General features: G+C 41.7%; 1 protein-coding gene across 6 annotated transcripts in view; it reads right to left on the reverse strand.

Moving 5' to 3' along the window:
- The window catches only part of Stard9 (StAR related lipid transfer domain containing 9), a 192,471-nt gene that overhangs the window by 121,770 nt on the left and 51,551 nt on the right, over window positions 1-19,150 (reverse strand). For 5 of the 6 annotated variants that reach the window (XR_002820350.1, XR_002820348.1, XR_002820349.1 and 2 more), the window contains exons 4-7: window positions 14,349-14,465; window positions 12,148-12,180; window positions 11,881-11,942; window positions 9,706-9,818 (exon numbers count right to left, since the gene is read on the reverse strand). Coding sequence is in view for 3 of the 6 variants with exons in the window: in XM_023711167.1 (XP_023566935.1) it covers window positions 9,706-9,818; window positions 11,881-11,942; window positions 12,148-12,180; window positions 14,349-14,465 (325 nt within the window). In the remaining 3 variants the exon portion in view is untranslated. Of the gene's footprint in view, window positions 1-9,705; window positions 9,819-11,612; window positions 11,708-11,880; window positions 11,943-12,147; window positions 12,181-14,348; window positions 14,466-19,150 lie in introns of those variants that run through there. The other variant, XM_023711171.1, reaches the window with a different exon arrangement.

Raw genomic sequence — 19,150 nt, forward strand, 5'->3', positions numbered from 1 at the left:
AAAAAAAAAACAACAACAAGATATAGTATAGTCAATCATCAAAAGCCAAGAGATTATGTCAACAGCAGATCCACTCTACAGGAAATACAATCATCTTTCCCTGTCCTGAGTTTCATATCCATAGATTCAACCAACTGTGCAATGAAAACTTTTTAAAAAAATTAGAAAACAATACAACTGTTATGGTTTGTGTCTAGGTGTCTCCTCAAAGCCTCATGCAGTTATGGGACAGGCTTCTAGAGTTTGTGATTAACTCATGATCCACTGGGATTACGGGTGTGAGTGCTGCTGGGATTAAGGGCATGAGTGCTACACCCAGTCTGGAGCACAGCCTGAATGCAACATAAGGGAGATAGACTTACTCTCTGTTGCCATTGTTTCTGCTGCTCCTGCCCTTTTGTTCTTGCTGTTTTGCTGTTTTCTGCTGCCATGAACTGCTATCCTCTGCCATGTGCCACTCTACCTTGGAACCAGATGAGTATGCACTGAAACCTCCACAAACTGAGCTAAATAAATATTTCCTTCCTTCATTTTGGATGTCAGGTATTTTGTCACAGCAACAAGACAAAGGTAACCAAAACAACAATGTTGCAAAAAAAATTTTTTTAAACACGAAATAGCAATGATGTATATAGAATAAGATATTCCAAGTAATCTATAGAGATGATACAGAGTTTACAGGAGTGTGTACACAGATTATATATAAGTAAATACATATAACAGTGTTTTATATTAAGAACTGAGGGTCAGGGCCAGAGAGATAGCTCAGCTTACTAAAACTGGTGAGGCGGGGGCTGGTGAGATGGCTCAGTGGTCTAAAGCACCTATTTGGAACAAGCTTGGCAAAGCACAAGGACCACGGTTCAATCCCCAGCACCACATGCCAGCCCGCCCCACCCCCAGGTGGGCTGAGCTGGCCACACACACACACACACACACATATAAATGTTAAAAAAAATAAATAAATAAAATTTAAAAAATAAATAAATAAAACTGGTGAGGCAAGCACAGGGACCAAGTTCGATACCCAGTGCCATGCTGGTCCCGCCCCCGGGTGCACTAAGCTGGCCATCAAGACCAGACATGGTGGCAAACACGCCTAGAATCCCAGCACTGGGGAGGCTGAAACCAGGAGGATCACTACAAGTCCAGCTGCATAGTGAGACCCTGTACCAAATAAATAAAAGAAAAAGCAAAAAAGAAAGAACTGAGGGTCTGAGCACTTTGGTATTCACACAGTCCAGGAAACCCCCCACCAGAGATAGGAAGAGACAACCATATTAAAGTTGAGGTTATTTTTAATTTTTGTGATACTGGGAACTGAACTCAAGGAGAACTAAGCTACATCCCCAGCCCTTTTAATTTTGAGACATGATCTCGCTAAACTGCACAGGTTAGCCTTAAATTGGAGACTGTCCTGTCTCAATCTTTTGAGTAGATGGGATCATAGGCATACAGTTAAAGGTTATTTCAAGGGCTGGCCAAATGCAGGGGCCAGGGGCCTACGCCCAGGGCACACTGAGATGGCAATTGAGACTAGGTGTGGCAGCACACACCTCTACTCCTAGCTCTTGGGAGGCTGTAAACAGGCAATCACTATGAGTCTGATCAAGTAGCGAGACCCTAAACACCCTGGATACCCTTTCCTAAAAAAATACAAAAAAAAAAGAGGTTATTTTAGAAGCTGAAGAAATTCCCATGCAGGAAAAAAAAGTTTTTAAAAAGTAAAAGTAATAAAAATGGCATATAAGAAGGAATAAATAGAATTCAAATCCTCTAAAGTTTTCATTGTCTGGGAAGAAATACCAGTTAAACTAGGTATGGTGGCACAGCCCTGTAATCCCAGCATTTGGGAGGCTGAGGCAGGAGGATTTCTGCACATTCACCCGCCTGGGCTCTACAGTAACTTCAAGCCAGCCTGAACTGAATAGCAAACCCTGTCACAAAAAATATAAATATAAATATAAATAAATAAAAACAAAGTACCAGTTACATTAGATTTGGTTTTTCTTTTTTTTATATTAGATTTTGATACTCAATGGTCCATGTTATAATTTCTAGTGTGACCACCAAAATGAGATAATATGAAACATGGGATGCCTGCTAAGACAAGCAAAGGGACCAGGTTTGATCCCCAGTACCATGCTGGCCCTGCTCCTGGGCATGCTGAGCAGGCCACCAAGACACATGGGATAATGTTAAAAAGTAGTAAGCCTGAAAGAGTAAAAAAATATAGCAAGATAGAAAACACAAAGTTATAGTTTAAACCCAAATAAAATTAGTAGCCACCACGACCAGGCAGAGTGGCCCACGCCTATAATCCCAGCACTGGGGAAGCTGAAAACAGGAAGATCACTATGGGTCTAAAATGCATAGTGAGACACTAGACCAAATACATAAAATCAAAGTAAAATTTAGTAAAAATAGTGCCAGATGTAATGATGGCACACACCGTAATAGCAGCACTCAGGAGACTGAAGCAGGAAGATTACTGCAAGTTCGAGGCTCGCTTGGAGTACACAGTGAGACCTAGCCTCAAACAGAAAAAAAAAGTACAGTCTGAGACTTTTTTTGAGACTAGATCTATGTTGTTTAGGTAGCCTTGAACTTGAGGCTATATCCTCCTGCCTCAGCCTCCCAAGTGCTGTGATTACAGGTATGTGCCACCACAACCACTTGAGAGAGACTTTAAGACAAAAGCACTAGTAGAGATAAAGAAGAACCCTTCACAATAGCAGAAGGGCTCGGGATAAGAGCTCTTTGGTACTGTTTAATTCCCAGCACCATAAAAAGGAGGGTGTGGGTACAGCAATTCACCAGAAGTATCTATATAGCTAGGGATTCTAATTTTGCTTGCATACAATAATAAAGCTGCAAAACATATAAAATAAAATTTGACAAAAGAAAAAGAGCTGGCCATGGGGGCACATGCCTGACGCTCAGGAGGCTGAGGAGGGAGGATCATTGCAAGTTCAAGACCAGTCTGGGCTGCAAAGTGAGCTCAAGGCCAGCCTAAACTGCACAGTGAGACCCTGTATAAAAAAGGCCAAGAAAAAAAAGAAAGAAAACGACATAATTCTTTAATCCATACTCCAAATCCATAGGGATCATTAATTTGCTTTTGTTAATACTTGTTTCAGCAAGTAGAAAAAAATGTAATAGTATTACAAAAGACCTGAACAATTAGCAAGCTTGGTGAATGCTAACATAACACTGTGTCCAACTGTAACATGCTGTTTTCAAGCACAAGTGAAAAATTTAGGATAATTTAGAATAATGATTTAGAATAATAACTCTAAAATCTAGAATAATGATTAATATGATCTACAGCACGCAGTTGATGAAAGTTAAAGAAAGACAGGCGTTCTCCCAGGCTGAAGTGCACTACATAGTACCCTAGCCAAATGCACTGACTCTAATGGGAACAACTAATATGTTCACATGGGAATGCAGGAGTAAATGATGGTAACTGATCAAAGCTAATATCATATCCCAATTTAACTGGCTATGTTTTGATTATATAGGAGCCTATTACTGTTTTCAGGAAAAATAATGTAAGGTAGTCAGGGAGTAAGAATATCAGATACAAGTGGCTCAAGAAGAAAGATCTTTCTGCAGTTCCAACTTTTCTTTTTCTTTTTCTTTTTTTTTTTTTTTTTTTTTTTGAGACTGGGTCTTGCTATATATGACTGCCTTAAACTCACTATGTAGGCCAGGCTGCCAACAATCGTGAGGTCATCCCCCTGCCTCAGTCTCCAGAATGCTGGGTACAGGTCTGCACCACCATATTCAGTTTAACTGGTACTTCTTCCCAGACAATGAAAACACCTTAGAGAACTTGAACTTCATTTATTTCTTCTTATATGCCACATTCAACCAAATTTAATTTCTTTCAAAATTAAAAAAAATAAAAACTCTTAGAAAATAAAAAGAAGAATGAATTTCTCTTAACCAACTAAGGCAGTGCTACTCAAAGTTGGTCCTTGGACGGAGCTAGTTCTCAAATTTTACTGGTATGTGAGGAAGTAAGCATAGAAACCAAGATGATCAGGACCAAACCAAACCAAATAAAATAAAATGATCAAGTCCACATGATAAAAAAATAAAGATTAGAAATTTCATAGCAGTAAAAAGGAATTTTAACAAAATAATTTTTCAGAAGAAGTAATTTTTTGTTTGTTTTTTGGTACTGGAATCAAACTCAGGACCTTGTACTTGCCAAACAGGTACTTTTGCCACTGAGCTATATCCCCAACCCCTAAACAAAGTAATTTTATCTGTGAATCTAGTAAAGATAAATTTAGGCTTGTAATTAAGATTTTTTTCTTTTTTAGTAACTCATCCTTATTTTATTTTATAAATTACTGGTATATACCAAGTATTGGATTTAGAAAAAAATAAAAAATAAAAACTGGTCTGCTCTGGGCTAGGGAGGTGGCTCGGTGGTACAGTACGTGCCTAGCATATGCAAGCTCTTGGGTATGATTTCTAGCACTGCTGGTGTTGACGATGATGGTACATAAAAAGTAGGCCCTTCACCACAGTTTGAGAAGCATGTGTTACTCATGGAAAATGACTGTTATTTTTTTGCCTAACATGGACAAGACCCTGGATTCAATCCCTAACATTGCAAGAGAAACAAAACAAAACAACAAACTACTGCACTTTTTTTTTTTAAAGGTTGAGACAAAGTCTCACTATGTAGGTCAGGCTAGTCTTGAACTCAATATGTAGTCCAGGCTTACCCTGAACTTTCAGTGAGCATCCTGCATCAGCCCTCCAAGTACTGTGACTGCAAGCATGCACCATCATGCACAGCTGCAAATTTAATGCTCATGGCAAAAAGGTAGCTTTTCCCAGGTACAACGAACTAAGGATCTTGTATTTTTATATTTTCCATGATGCTCTGAACAGTTCAGGCATCAAGTAGCTAACTCAATAAACTTCTGAAGAATTGGTTTTAAACCAGAAACCACTTTCTCCTTTGAAGTCAGTCACAAAAATACATGAACCTGAAAGATAGATAATATAAACATGTGAATAAAAAGTTTGCTACCATGTCATCAGAGGGGAATAACAGGAATCACACACTTCAGTGTGACCACATAGGGCCCTAGCTTCCAAGGCTGATTCTGTATCACTGAGCTCACAGGTCTTTCACTAAGAAATGTCCATTTGTATTTCCTATGGTTTGGTAAACTGCAGACTGCCTTTAAGAAACCAAAGGACATAAGACCTTTTGCTATTTTAGAATTTATTTGTTGCCTAACATCCTCCCACCAAGGCTTCATACCATGACGTCAAAAGAGCCCTGAGCTTGCATCACGAGCTCTGAGATTTTAACACTGAGCCTGTCATTGATTTCAGGCATGCAATTCAAGCAGTATGACCCTCGCCTTGCATGAATTCATCTTCTTTGGGCTGCAGGTGCTATGCTGACCAATGAAACTATGATCCCAGGTTTCTAGTCAGGTTTTTAATGTACACCATATTCTGTACAGCCCTACCTTCCAGGCCTGGGCAAGCTTCCCAGTTATAATACTATTCCAACAATGGTGTGACTTTGGGAATGCCCTTAAACTTCTTCCAGATTTAATTTTGTCTCTTGTACAATGAGGACATTTGGACTATCTCTGAGATCTCTTGTGGTTACACACACACGCGCACGCGCATGCACATGCACGCATTATTCTAAGATGAGAAATTGAGCCAGGTGCAGTAGCATGCACCTAAAATCCCAGAATTCTGTGCAGCTAAAGGGAGAGGACTGTAAATTTGAGCCCAGCTGAGGCAATTTAGAAACACAGTGAGATCATCTCTAAATTTAATAAAAAGGGGCTGAGAGCTGGGTGTGGTGGTACATACATATAAATCCCAGCACTCAGGAGGCTGAGGGTGGGAGTGCCCTGAGTTTGAGGTCAGCCTGGGCTACATAATGAATTCAAGGCAAGTTTGAACTACATGCCAAGATCCTGTCAAGAAAGAGAAGGGAGGGGCCGGGGAGCTAGCTCAGTGGAATAAGCACTTGCCTGACAAGCGCAGTGGCCTGAGTTCAATCCCTGGTTCCAAAAAAAGAAAGAGAAGGGAAAGGGGGAAGGGCATAGAAAAGAAAAGAGAGACAAGGGAAGAGGAAAGGGAGGGAAGGAAAAGGAAAGGAAAAGAGGAGAGTAGTGGTGGCTGGGAATGAAGCTCAGTGCAAAGATCTTGTGTTCAGTCCTCAATAATGAAAAAATAAAAGGCAACAAAAATATAAAAGGTTATAGCTGGGCACTGTAGCACAAACCTGTAATGCTAGCTCTGCAGAGGCTGAGGCAGGAGGATTGCAAGTTCAGTGCCAGCCTGGGCAACTTAGTGACATCTTGCCTCAAAAAAGGGCTAGAAATGTTTGTTATTTAGTGGTGGAACCCTTGCTTCACATGCACCAAGGCTCTGGATTCCATCCTCAGTACCACCACCACCACAACCCCCCAAAAATAGAGGAAAAAAAAAAATGCTGTGACATGGCATGAACTCATGGTATACCAGGAGATGGCTCAGAGGAATAAGTGCTTTCCTGGCAAGTGCGAGGGTCTGAGTTCAATCCCCGGTTCCACCAAAAAAATAAACTAAAAATAAAAAAAAGGGGGGGCCGGGGAGATGGCTCAGTGGAATAAGTGCTTGCCTGGCAAGCGCAAGGGCCTGAGTTCAATCCCTGGTTCCACAAAAATAAATAAATATAAAAATTAAAAATACTGCTTTATACAAGAATGTGTATCTACAGAGCTTTCCAAGGAAATTCACACTGATTCCTAACAAAGAAAATGATATATTTTTATGTTTCCCAGCTACTATTTATAATGGAACATTTGGGAAAATAGAATCAGAAACTGAGACTTCACTGGGTCCTCTATTAGCTATGCCTGACCAGAAGAGACAAGCTCATGATCTTTCATGTCCCTCTCCTTGTCAGAATTTAAATTAGCATACTGCTGTGAGAACAGGAACATAATAACATTTATGTTACTCCTTATAAATGACATGAACAGGTAAAAGCTTCTTTCACAAAAAGACCTAATTATTAGCAGTCTAAGCACCTGCCTGGCAAGCCCAAGGACCTGGGTTTGATCCTCAGTACCACATGCCATGTCGGTCCTATGCTGTTCCAGCCATCAAAACCACACATAGTGTGTCACGCCTGTAATCCTAGCATGGGGATGTTGAGACAAGAGGATCACTATGAGTCTGAGCTGTGTGGTGAGATCCTGTACCAAATAAATAAAGATTTTAAAAAAGAAAAAAAAAAAGACCTAATTGTTTCTACTTACTTTTTTTCCCTGAAAATAATAATAACCACAAAATAAACCCTAAAATGACTTTTCAGGATGTTCATAGTATAAGCTCTACCTTAAAAATAAGCCCATGGGGCTGGGGAGATAGCTCAGTAGAATAAGCGCTTGCCTGGAAAGCACAAAGTCCTGAGTTCAATCCCCAGTACCGAAAAAAAAAAAAAAAAAGGCCCAATTATGATCATCAGCCCAACAGACACATTTAATACATCTACTGCAATAGATGGCAACATATAGAATGCTAAAATATTAATACTGTACATAAATATAAATAATATTACTGACATTACTACTTAAAATAAATGGTAATATAAATTATAATTAAGTATTTGTAAATTCCCAAGTGGGTACCTCTAGAGAAGAGATAAACATCTGTGCAAACAGATGAACTTAAGATTTCTTGCCAAATGCCCAATCAGTACAGATACAATACATAAATATCATGTACACTTGATAACCAATAGATGTGGTTGTGACTAATGTGAATGCTCATAATTCAGTACACTATGTATTATAACAGATGTACTTAATGCACGCATGTCAAATAAAGAAGCATTTTCTGAGTTTTGGTTCATCATTTTTGTGTGGACCATTGTAGTGGTTGATACACTGTGTCAACTTGGCTGAATCTGCTTGGTACAATGTGGCTGTAGATGGTCCGCCCTGGGGTGAGATTGGTTCCACCCTAGGGCAAGAGGGGGCCCCTAGAGTGACTTAGCACAAGAAGTGTATATAAAGGACTTGAGGAAGGCTTCCTGGCAGTCCCCATCCTGCCTCTCTGGGAAAGTCCTGGTCTTCGTTGCGCCACTTTGCAGCTGTGCCACCTCGGTGGAGCTTGATCTTCGCAGCTGTGCCACTTTGGAGGAGCACCAATCTTTGTCGTAGAGCATAGGTCTTGGCAGTCAGCATAGCAGGAAGAGAGAGGCTTGATGGATGCCACAACTGCTGCTGCTCCTCTGTTCTTCACTGTTTTCTGCCACATGAACTGCTGCCATTTGACGTGGAGCCAGTGAAATATGAACTGAAACCTCCACAAACTGCGCTAAATAAACCTTTCCTTTCTTAATTTTGGGTGTCACGTATTCTGTCCCAGCAATGAATGAAAAGTAACTAAGACAACCATCATCCTTAAAAGTCATCATTTTTGTTGCCACTCCTGTCTTGATAAGTCTTCAATTAACGCTTGATTTAATGGAAATTCTGTCATGCCCAGTTTGCAAGAGGTCATGACCCGGGTGCAGAATTCCTGGGATAAAATCCCTGGCAGCTGTGTTGCCAATGCACTAGGAGCAGGCTACATGGACAGGAAGTGCTCATTTAAGGAGACTCTGCTGCTGGACATGAGAAATTGGGGCCAAGGTTATATAGGAAATGGAGCTGCAAGAAATACAGGCCAGGGGCTGGGGAGATGGCTCAGTAGAATAAGCACTTGCCTGTCAAGCGCAAGGGCCTGAGTTCAATCCCTGGTTCCGAAAAAAAAAAAAAGAAATACAGGCCAGTATTCAGGGTTTTGGGAGTTATGACATGTTTCAGAAGATGATGACATGCCTATATTTGAATGAAAATAAATTTGTATACATGAATACATGTATAAATGTAACTGGGAATATAGCTCAGTGGTACAAGTGCCTGCCTGCCTGGCAAGGGCAAGGTCCTGAGTTTGATTTCCAATGCAAAAATAAATAAATAAATAAAATATATGGATTGTTGTATATGAAAAATAAGACGATCCCTAAAACAAGCCCTACTGTGTCTTTTGGAGCAAAAACTCATCTAAGACTCAGTTTTATTTTTCAGAGACATACAGGTAACAGCAGTACCTAACAATGAAGACAGACAGATGAGGAAGCACAGCAGTTACCTCAGGCCTCTCATCTCTCCATCTCTACCACATGTGGAAGAGAAAGCACCCTAGAAAGGAGACTGGCAGACCTAGGAACCTGGCGAGACCTGCCAGCGGTGGCACCTGCAGATCCACCCTTCCCCGCACTCACTATGCTTTGGCCACACTGGCCTCTCTGTTCTCCTCACTGTCACTGCTCACTGGACTGGCTCCTTCATGGCCTTTAGCTCCCTGAATACCAGGAAGCTTCCCTTAACATCTGGCAGGTGAGTTGCCTACACCTCCCAAGATTCTTTCACATGACTATATTTACTTATATTTTTTTTAAGTTTTTATCACAACTTCCAATTTAGTATCTGGTTTTGGGTGTAAGCTTGCTCACCAAGATAAGGGCAGGACTTTATCTTTTCTGTCTACTGTTCTATATGTGGCTGGCACATGGCTGAGTATTCTTTAGACACATGAAAACATTAAGGAATATTTGGAGAGCTTCTTGACTGAAGTTTGGTCTCAGACTTCCAGTACACAGTAGCTCACCTTGTACATAGGGTCCCATCTCTGGATGCTCCCTGACTCTCAGGGTATAGGACTTTTTTTTATCAGGCTGCTTTAGCAGATCCCGTACCCGTTCATTATAGATTTCCAGGAAACTAGAGAAAGAGACAAAGACAATAAAATTAAAATTTTTAAGGGGCTGGAGAGATGGCTCAGTGGTCTAAAGCACCTACTTGGAACAAACTAAGCTAAGCAAAGCACAAGGACCGCGGTTCGATCCCCCAGCACCACATGCCAGCCAGCCGCGCCCCCTGGTGGGCTGAGCTGGCCACTCCCCCACACACAATAAATAAATGTTTAAAAATAAATAAATAAAAATAAAATTTTTAAAAAGAAAAAATTGACTATGCTAACAATCAGAAGGTTCTAAATTTGTATTTAAATTATTTGAAAAAAATTTAGAAGGTTCTAGGTTCTTGTTCTACCTCTGCCAAGCTAAGATCTTAATCAAGCCAGGGCTTCCCCTCAAGTATCTTTCTCTGTGGGTTTGAGCACTGGTGGTCACCATACCAGTGTTGGCTTTGATGTCTGTGCTAATCTAGGATTAGCCCTCCAGGATTACCTCAGTATACTTCTTAGAATATTCTGTCACGAGACAGTGGTCTGATTAGACTTTTAAATATGATCCTTCTATTGTTCTGTAAAGTTAGCTCAAGAGCCAGTACTAAGGAGAAAAGCTAAATTAAAAAGGTCCAATCGCTGTAGGGTATGATGGTGCATGCTTATAATCTAAGTACTCTGGGAAACTGACAAGAGAGGGCTATAAATTGAAGCCCGGCCTGGGCATTTTATTGACTTAGCAAGACCATACCTAAAAAGTTTTTAAAAGGGGTGGGTAGGTGTGAGAGTATATACAGTTCAATGTGAAAGCTGTGGGTTGAACCTAGTACCAGAATAAAAAGTCACATCCAGAGCCAGGCATGGTAGCATAGTCCTCTAAAGCCAGAATCCAGGAAGCTGAAATAGGAGGATCATGAGTTCAAGGCTAGCCTGAACTATATAGTAAGACACTGTCTCAAAAACAACCCAGTTCTGGCCCTACTGTAACCAGAACAATTCTCATCTTTTTTCTTTTTTTCAGACAGCATCTCATTATGTAGCCTAGATTGACTCTGAATTTGTAGTGATTCTCCTGTTTCAGCCTCCCAAGTGTTAGGACTGTAGGTACGTACCACCATGCCCAGCATCTTTTTGTTTTTCTTGAGACAGTTCTCACTAAATTGTCCTAGCTCACCTCAAATTTAGGATCCTCCTGCCTCTACCTTCTGAGTAGCTGGGACTGCATAGGTACGTACCACTACACCTGGCTGGTAAGTGCATTTTATGAGAGGTGAATTACATCTTGATTTTTTTTTAATGACTCTGAACACTTAACAAACAAACAAATGAAACATAGGATTTATCTTGATAAAGCCAGCTCTAGTTTGGAAACTACTGCCCTATAGAACCCAGTAGGAGTTTGGGAAGAGAAGCCCCAAAAGCTGATATGAAACTATACAGTAACTATTATGGTTTGGATCTAAGATGTACCCCCCCAAGCCTTGTGTGTTCAGAGGCAGGGCTTTTGGAAGTGATTTCATCACAGAGGTGTTAACTTCATCAATGGATTAGTCTACTGAATGTACTAAAAATGGGTCCTGAGAATGTGCCTTTGGGCACTACATCCTGTCCTGGCCCCTTTTCACTGTGGCACACACATCCCCCATTTCTGGCTATCATAAATGACCAGCTTTCTTCAGCAATGCCCTTCTGCCATGATGGCTCTGCCTTGCCACAGGTTCAAAATCAATAGCAGATCATGGACTGAAACCAGGAGGTACAATACATCTTTCCTCTTCTAAATTGATTTTCTCAAGGTATTTGGTTACAGTAACAAAAAGCTGACTAACACAGAAAGTGATGGAAAGTACAGTGAGATACTCATGGTAAGCAGGGCCACTGAAAAGAGTTGCTTGTTAAGTCCACAGGAGGGAATTAAGTTTCCTATAACCCAAGAACCCAATATGTTCCTCATCCTCCTGGTAATGCAAGAGTTGTCTGTTGTGACTTTTCTCTATCCTGCTGATGATTCTAGAAGAAGAAAAGACAGCTAAACACACTGAAATTGGGAACAGAAATAGGGAACCTTTCAGATTCTGGAGCTTGATGGGTTCTTACCTCACTTTTATCCTACAGGAAGAAAATAATGAGGCACAGTCTTCCTCTCTGATGAAGAGACCCTGCACAGACCAAAGAGGTGGGATCTCACTGAAGGGAATAGATAAAGAAGACCTACTTTAGAAAATCCATGGGGCCGGAGAGATGGCTCAGTGGAATAAGTGCTTCCTTGGCAAGCACAAGGGTCTGAGTTCAATCCCTGGTTCCGCAAAAAAAAAAAAAAAAAGAAAAAGAAACCATAGAAAATCCAGTCAAGAGAGTCTATACCTCACAAATCCGTGGTGTCAGCCCAACAGAGGCCTGGAGAACACAAGAAAGGAAAGTATTATTGTTTACTCTAAACAGTGGTTCCCCCCACCCAATATGCTAGAAATCCCCTCAGGATGAAGGATGGGCCTGTGGCTCTTCACATTAGCCTTTTTACATCAGGTGGTTTCAATGCAGTAGACAGAAGATTTAGGTGCCCATGTTATCAAGAGACACTTGTAAAGCCAAGCATGGTGGCACAAGCCTGTAATCCCAGCACTGGGGAGGCTAAGGCAGGAGAATTGCTGAGAGTTCAAGACCAGCCTGAGGCTACATAGTGAGTTCAAGTTCAGCCTGTACTACATAATGAGAACCTATCTCAAAAAGCCCCCACCCAAAGAAAACAACACTAAGAGACACTTGCAAGAGGAAAGCACTAAAAAAAAAAAAAAAAAAAAAAAAAAAAAAAATTTAATTTTTTTAATTAAAAAAAAAGAGGAAAGCACTGATGAGAAGTAAATTATTGCCCTAACATAGGGTGGAGAAGCTAGCAAACCTAGACATGTACCTTCATACAATGAAGGTGACAACCTTCTGGAATAAACTGGCTTTACTACTGTGTCCTCAAGATCCCTACCTCTTATCCCTAAACACTAGAGGATTAGATGACATGGGGGCTATAAAATATAAATCTAGAGAGAAGTAGCTTCTTTCTCTATCTTCTATCCAATTTAAGGACTTTATGCTCCTTGGTTTAAGAAATAATTTCTTCTTTGAATTTTAAGTATGCAAAACCATACTAAATAGGAATAAAGGAAGCAATGGGTAGAACCCAAGGTAGCAGAATAATCTTTTAGGAGGAACAGTGTCCCAGAGAACATGGGGGCTGGGGAGACGGCTGGCAAGTGCAAGGGCCTGAGTTCAATCCCCAGTTCTGGAAGAAAAAAAAATAGAGAATATCACTGGATAGTGTCATTTGCTATCCACTCTACAAGTTCAACTAAGACACTTATGAACTTTTTTTTTTTTTTTTTGGCGGTACCAGGGATTGAACTCAGGACCTTGTGCTTGCCAGGCAAGTGCTTATTCTACTGAGCCATCTCCCTGACCCAATACTTATGAACTTAAAACACGAAGTTTCTGCAGGTGATTTTTTTAGAGACAGAGTCTCACTATGTAGTACAGGTTAGTCTTGATCTTGAGTATGTAACCAGGCTGCCCTCAAACTCAAGGTGATCCTCCTGCCTCAGCTTCTGGAGAGATGAGTCTACAGGCCATGTACAACCATGCCCAGCTCCAGCAGAAGTATTCTTTTCTTTTTTTTTTTTTCAATTTATTTTGTACTTTCATTTATGTATTTTGTATAGGGTCTCACTATCAGACTCATAGTGATCCTCCTATTATCAGCCTCCCAAAGGCTGGGATTATAGGTGTGCGTCACCATACCCAGTCTCAATTGCCCTCTCAGCACACCCTGGGGGCGGGGCCAGCACAGCACGCTGGGATGGAACCCCAGTCCCTGAGCCTGCCTAAGCAGGCACTTTAGTCTGCTGAGCTATCTGGCCAGCCCTCAGAAGTATTCTTTTTTTTTTTGGCTGGCTCCGAATGCCTTCTGGGAAGGTTTGAGTCCTGGGGATTGAACCACAGCAACCTGAGCCTGACTGCTTTGTTGAAGTAGCCACTTAAAGAAATGAACTACAGGGCAGGCTCCCAGAAGTATTCTTAAAGAATACTTCCCTCCTAATTTTCAGAAATAAAAAAGGCCTTTATTAAACCCTACTAACTTTTGACTGTTCCCATACCTCAGTTCATTCCCCATCTCCCTCTTACATACGGATCTAACACATATAGCCTTTGAACTAGGCTAAATAATCTCATCTAGGCTCAGCCCCAGTCAGCACTAAAGATTCAGTTCAGGTCTGTCCAAAATAAATGTGTTAAGGAAACTGAGGTGATGAACTTGGAAATAATGTAACAAATTCAGTCAGTTTGACAAGGACTACTTTGTCCAAGACATCTATAGAATTCTAAGGTCCTTCAGAGTCTAAGATATCCAAAGTTTACCTTGCAGTTACAGAGGTGAAAAGCTCATAGAAGAGGGCTGAAGTAAATCTTGCTAAATTTGACTATGGAAATCATGTTGTGTAACACTGGCAAGGACAATACAAGATGCAGGTTTGCTGTTCCATTCAGAGGCAGCTCATGATAGTGCTAAGACTCACTGGGGTCCCCAGCATGGTATATGTCTTCCCAGAGCCTGTCTGTCCATAGGCAAAAAGGCAGATGTTGTAGCCTTTGGCAGCTCCAGATAATACTTCAGTCCCCAAATCCTGGAACACCTGTGAAAACAAAAGCAGAGAGAATGTCAATGGTTCCTCCCATTGAAAGCTTAGAATTTTTTTTATCTATAAAAATTATAGCCTTGGGGCTGGAGAGATGGCTCAGTGGTCTAAAGCACCTACTTGGAACAAGGTTGGCAAAGCACAGGGACCGCGGTTCGATCCCCAGCACCACATGCCAGCCAGCCGCGCCCCCTGGTGGGCTGAGCTGGCCACACACACACACACACACACACACACAAAAAATAAATAAATGTTAAAAAAAAAATTTAAAAAAAAAAATAAATAAATAAATAAATAAATAAAAATTAGAGCCTTTTGAGCTCTTGCTCTTTGCCGCCACCATGAAAGGTTGCCCTCTGCCACGTGCCATTCTGCCTTGGAGCCAGCTCAGTATGGACTGAAAGCTCCAGTAACTGTGAGCTAAATAAACCTTTTCTTCCTACAATTTGGGTGTTGGGTATTTGTCCCAGCAACGACAAAAGAGTAACTAAGACAGAAATTGGTACTGCAGGAGTGGGGTCGTTGCTGTGGATAAACCTGACCATGTGGATTACAAGCTTTTGAGAATGGCTTATGGGAAGAGACAGGAAAGGTTTGGAGATGTTGCCTACTTGTGAAGAGGTGGAACAGCTTCGGCTGTTCTGTTTGGGAGATTCTGGTCAGAGCTCAGAAGACCAGAAGGGTGATAGAAAACTGGCCTACAAAGACCAGGCTGGGGAGGTTCTTGCTGGGAAGGACTGCATTGGTTGTTGGACTCCGGATCATTTGTGTTTTGACTTGGCAGGAGCTTTGTCTGCATTTTGCTTGTGTCCAGAGACTTTGCCTAAGACTGAGTTTAAGCACGGTGGACTGATCAATCTGGCAAAAGATATTTCAAAGTAGCCAAATATTGGGGCAGTGGCCTGGTTGTTACTGGGGGCTTTTAGCTAGATTTATGTTGAAAATGAAGAGCGAGGAGCCCAGCAGGATGGTCCAAAATGTTGTTGAGTTTGGCCAGAAAGAAAGCACTAGTAAAGCTGTGGACTGCAAAGATGGAGCTGAGAGGATCTCCACTGCCGGGAAGGAACCTGGGAATGGAAAGGATGGCCTGAGGGCATCACAGGAGGAAGCAGGTCTCCACCCTTTGCAGCCTCAGAATTGCAAACGTCAGGAACTTTGCTTTGAGGGGAAAACTGGAGAGCCCCATGTTCCAGAATAGAGGCAGCAGCCACACCAGGTTCCAGAATGGCGCTCACATGGAGAACTTATTCCTCGGAATCAGGATCAGAGTGCTCAGCCATCCAAGCATTCGACCCCTACATCCAAGAGAAAGGAAAGCCTGGCTACTGCTCCAGCTGGCAGCAGACCTTGGCATCATCCACGTGGCATTGGTTTTAGGCGCTTGCAGAATGCAGGTGTTCTGAGGTTAAGAAGTCTTCCACCTTGATTTCAGAAGGCCTGGGAGGCCAGGCAGTGTGCCTCCGTGAGGGCAGTGTGTGAAGCTATGAGACAGAAGCCTATTCAGTGGAAACCCCAGAAGTTTGGAAAAGCCAGGAATGTGGATCATCTAAGGGACACTGCAAGGAGGGAGCAAAGTCAGCCTAACAGGGATGCTATGGGAGCTACCACCAAGAGTGCCACAGGGGCGGAGCCTCATGGAGCTCACAATTTGCCACAGATTGCTTCAGATGTTCCACATGGAACTGTAGGACTTAATGTTTGCACTGCTGAATTTTGGAATTGTGTTGGTCCCAATGCTTGGTATCCTGCTGTGTGTAACTTTTGGAATGGTAATGTTTGTTTTGTGCCTTTGAATGTTGCAAATGTTTAAGTTTTCATTTGTACAGGGGCTCACAGTTGAAAGTTTGCCTTGGATCTTGAGGAGACTTGGGACTTGGACTTTTCAGCAATGCTAAAACTGTTGGGACTTTGGCAACTCAGAGATGGACTAGAATGTCTTTTGCATAAAGGGATATGCATGAGCCTTTGGGGGTCCAGGGACGGTATGTTATGGTTTGTGTACAGTGTACCCCCAAAGCCTCATGCAGTTTTGGGGTGGCTTCTAGAGTTTGTGATTGATTACTGTAGGTGAGGATGGTGTACCTGCCCTGGGGCAGGTAATTTGCATCACAATGTAAGGTGGGAAGAGAAGCTAGCAGCTGCTATCTCTCCTTTTGCGCTCTTGCTCTTTGCTGATGCCATGAAAGGTTGCCCTCTGCTATGTGCCGCTCTGCCTTGGAGCCAGCTAAATATGGACTGAAACCTCCACTAATTGTGAGCTAAATAAACCTTTCCTTCCTTCAAATAAATAAATAAAAATTATAAAAATATTTCAAGAAAAAATTCTATTATTTCACAAGAATCAATTCTGTTTTAGAAAAAGACGACTAAGGAAAATTTAATCAATCATTCAAGTACTTTTAAGGTATCTATTCTATGCCATGCATTTAAAAACTATATGATCTCTAGGTTTTTTTCTTTGTTTTTTGTTTTTGTCTTGTCTTTGAGACAGAGTCTCACTATGCAGTTCAGACTGGCCTTGAGTTCACTTTGTAGCCCAAGTTGGTCTCCAACTCACACCAATACTTCTGCCTCAGACTCTTATGTGCTGGGATTACAGGCATGTGCCACCACCACTCTGCAACAATCTCTAGTTTTATGACCAGGAATCTTGGAGAAGTACAAAGGCATATGGAGCAAATAATTTTTTCTTTTCTCTCTCTCTCTCTCTCTCTCTCTCTCTCTCTCTCTCTCTCTCTCTCTCACACACACACACACACACACACACACACACACACACACACGAAAACATTTTAATATGATTAACTAGATAAAGCTGTCATCAAACACTGCCTAATAAAATGCAAATCCAGGGCTGGCAAGATAGCTCAGCAGACTAAGCACCTATTTAGGCAATCGCAGGGACCAGGATTCACTCCCTGGCAACACATGGCCAGCCCTCGGGTGGGCTAGGCCATCCACTGAGATGGTGCATGGTAGCACACGCCTGTAATCCCAGGGCCTAGGAGGCTGAAAACAGGAGGATCACTATGAGTCTGAACTGTGTGGTGAGACCCTGTACCAAATACATTTAAAAAAAATATATATATATATAAGATGTAAAAATACCACACTGAGGATCAATTAACCAGAAGTTGGCAAGGGTTTTTTCACTGCAGGCCCATTATTTGTACATTCCCTTCTTAGATTGTGCCTAACAATCTGGTGGGTTCTGCTGGTCACTTACCTCTATAGTAGTCAATTTTTGTGGGGGGAAGAATAAAACACAGCCACTGGTCTTGTGTAAAAACCCTGTTTTGAGTATTTTGAGTATTACCTGAAAGTCCTATTTAACTCTAATAAGCAGACTTCAGTCTCAGGAAAAACCAGCCAGTCTGCAGCAAAATGCATATCGACACCCACATATGTCCATGGCTGGTACAGTAGACACTTGCCCTCTGTATCACTGTTGTCCAGCATCCAAATATTCTCCCTACATGGGAGGAATTTTTGGTTGAGTCAGTCTAAGTGGCAAGTAGAACTAAATACAGAAACCATGCAGGCCAGTCTCTTCATTTCTTAGCAGCTGGAACCATGGCACATCAGATGAAGCCCACAAACTATACAGCTGCTCCCACTTGATTCTTGCTTTCCTTTTTCCTGTAGTACTAGGGAATGAACTCAGAACCTTGTGCATGCTAAGCAAGTACACTACCTGTGAGCTACACCCCCAGTTAACCAAACTTGGAAAGACACAAAAATAAAGCAATAATTGATAGTCTCCAACAGTAGCAGAAGAGTCAAGTGTGATTCTCAAATCAGACCATCTGTGCTATGATTCTGCTGGACTCCCTGCTGCCTGAGTTCTCATGCTTTTATGGTCATTTCTCAACTTTCCTTTCAATTCTGTGAATCACCTGGTGTGGTTACAAATTGTCCTATGGTTCTGTGTGATCTAGTCTGTGTGATATTAGGCAATGTTATGACTTACATCTATATGTCCTCCCAAAGCCTCATGTGCCCATATGTAGGGCTTTTGGGAGTGACTAGATCATGGATATTTGATATTAGATTAGCACGCTTATGATTTATCATAATTAATACCAATCAGTAGGCTTGCAGTCTAGATGAAATAAAAAGGAAAGAAGAAGGAAAGCTCTGCTTCCTGCCTGCCAGACCATGAACTACTTCTCCTCTGCTTTTCCTCCTTTGACTTGTGGGTGTCAGGTATTTTGTCTCAACAACAATGAAGTAACTAAGACAGATTTTGGTACAAGGGAAGTAGGGTCTATGCTGTGAGACTACCTGGCCATGTGGTTCCAAAGCTTTTGAAACTGGCCTAAGGGAAGAATTTGGAAAAGTTTAGAGATGCTAGCGAAACAAGCAGACCCTAGAATGCTGTCAGCCAAGCTTGATATGAGATTCTAGTCAGAACTCAGAAGACCACAAGGCTGATAGAAAGGCAGCAGGTAAAGACCCAGACTCAGGAGGTTTCACTTGAGAATGAGGATTGCATTGGCAGTTAAGACTCTAGGCCAACAGAGAAATGTGTTCGAGGATCTAAAGTGAGCCTAGGGAGAGTCACATGGAGAGAAAAAGCATTTTTGCAAGCTTTCACAGAGAGCAAATTGGTCACGCAATGGCCGTGACTCATCCTCATGTCAGACACTGACAAAAGGATATACAAAAGGTGGTACAGGGCT

The sequence above is a fragment of the Octodon degus genome, unplaced genomic scaffold, assembly GCF_000260255.1.
Source record: "Octodon degus isolate 3935 unplaced genomic scaffold, OctDeg1.0 scaffold00002, whole genome shotgun sequence".
Taxonomy (NCBI): Eukaryota; Metazoa; Chordata; class Mammalia; order Rodentia; family Octodontidae; genus Octodon; species Octodon degus.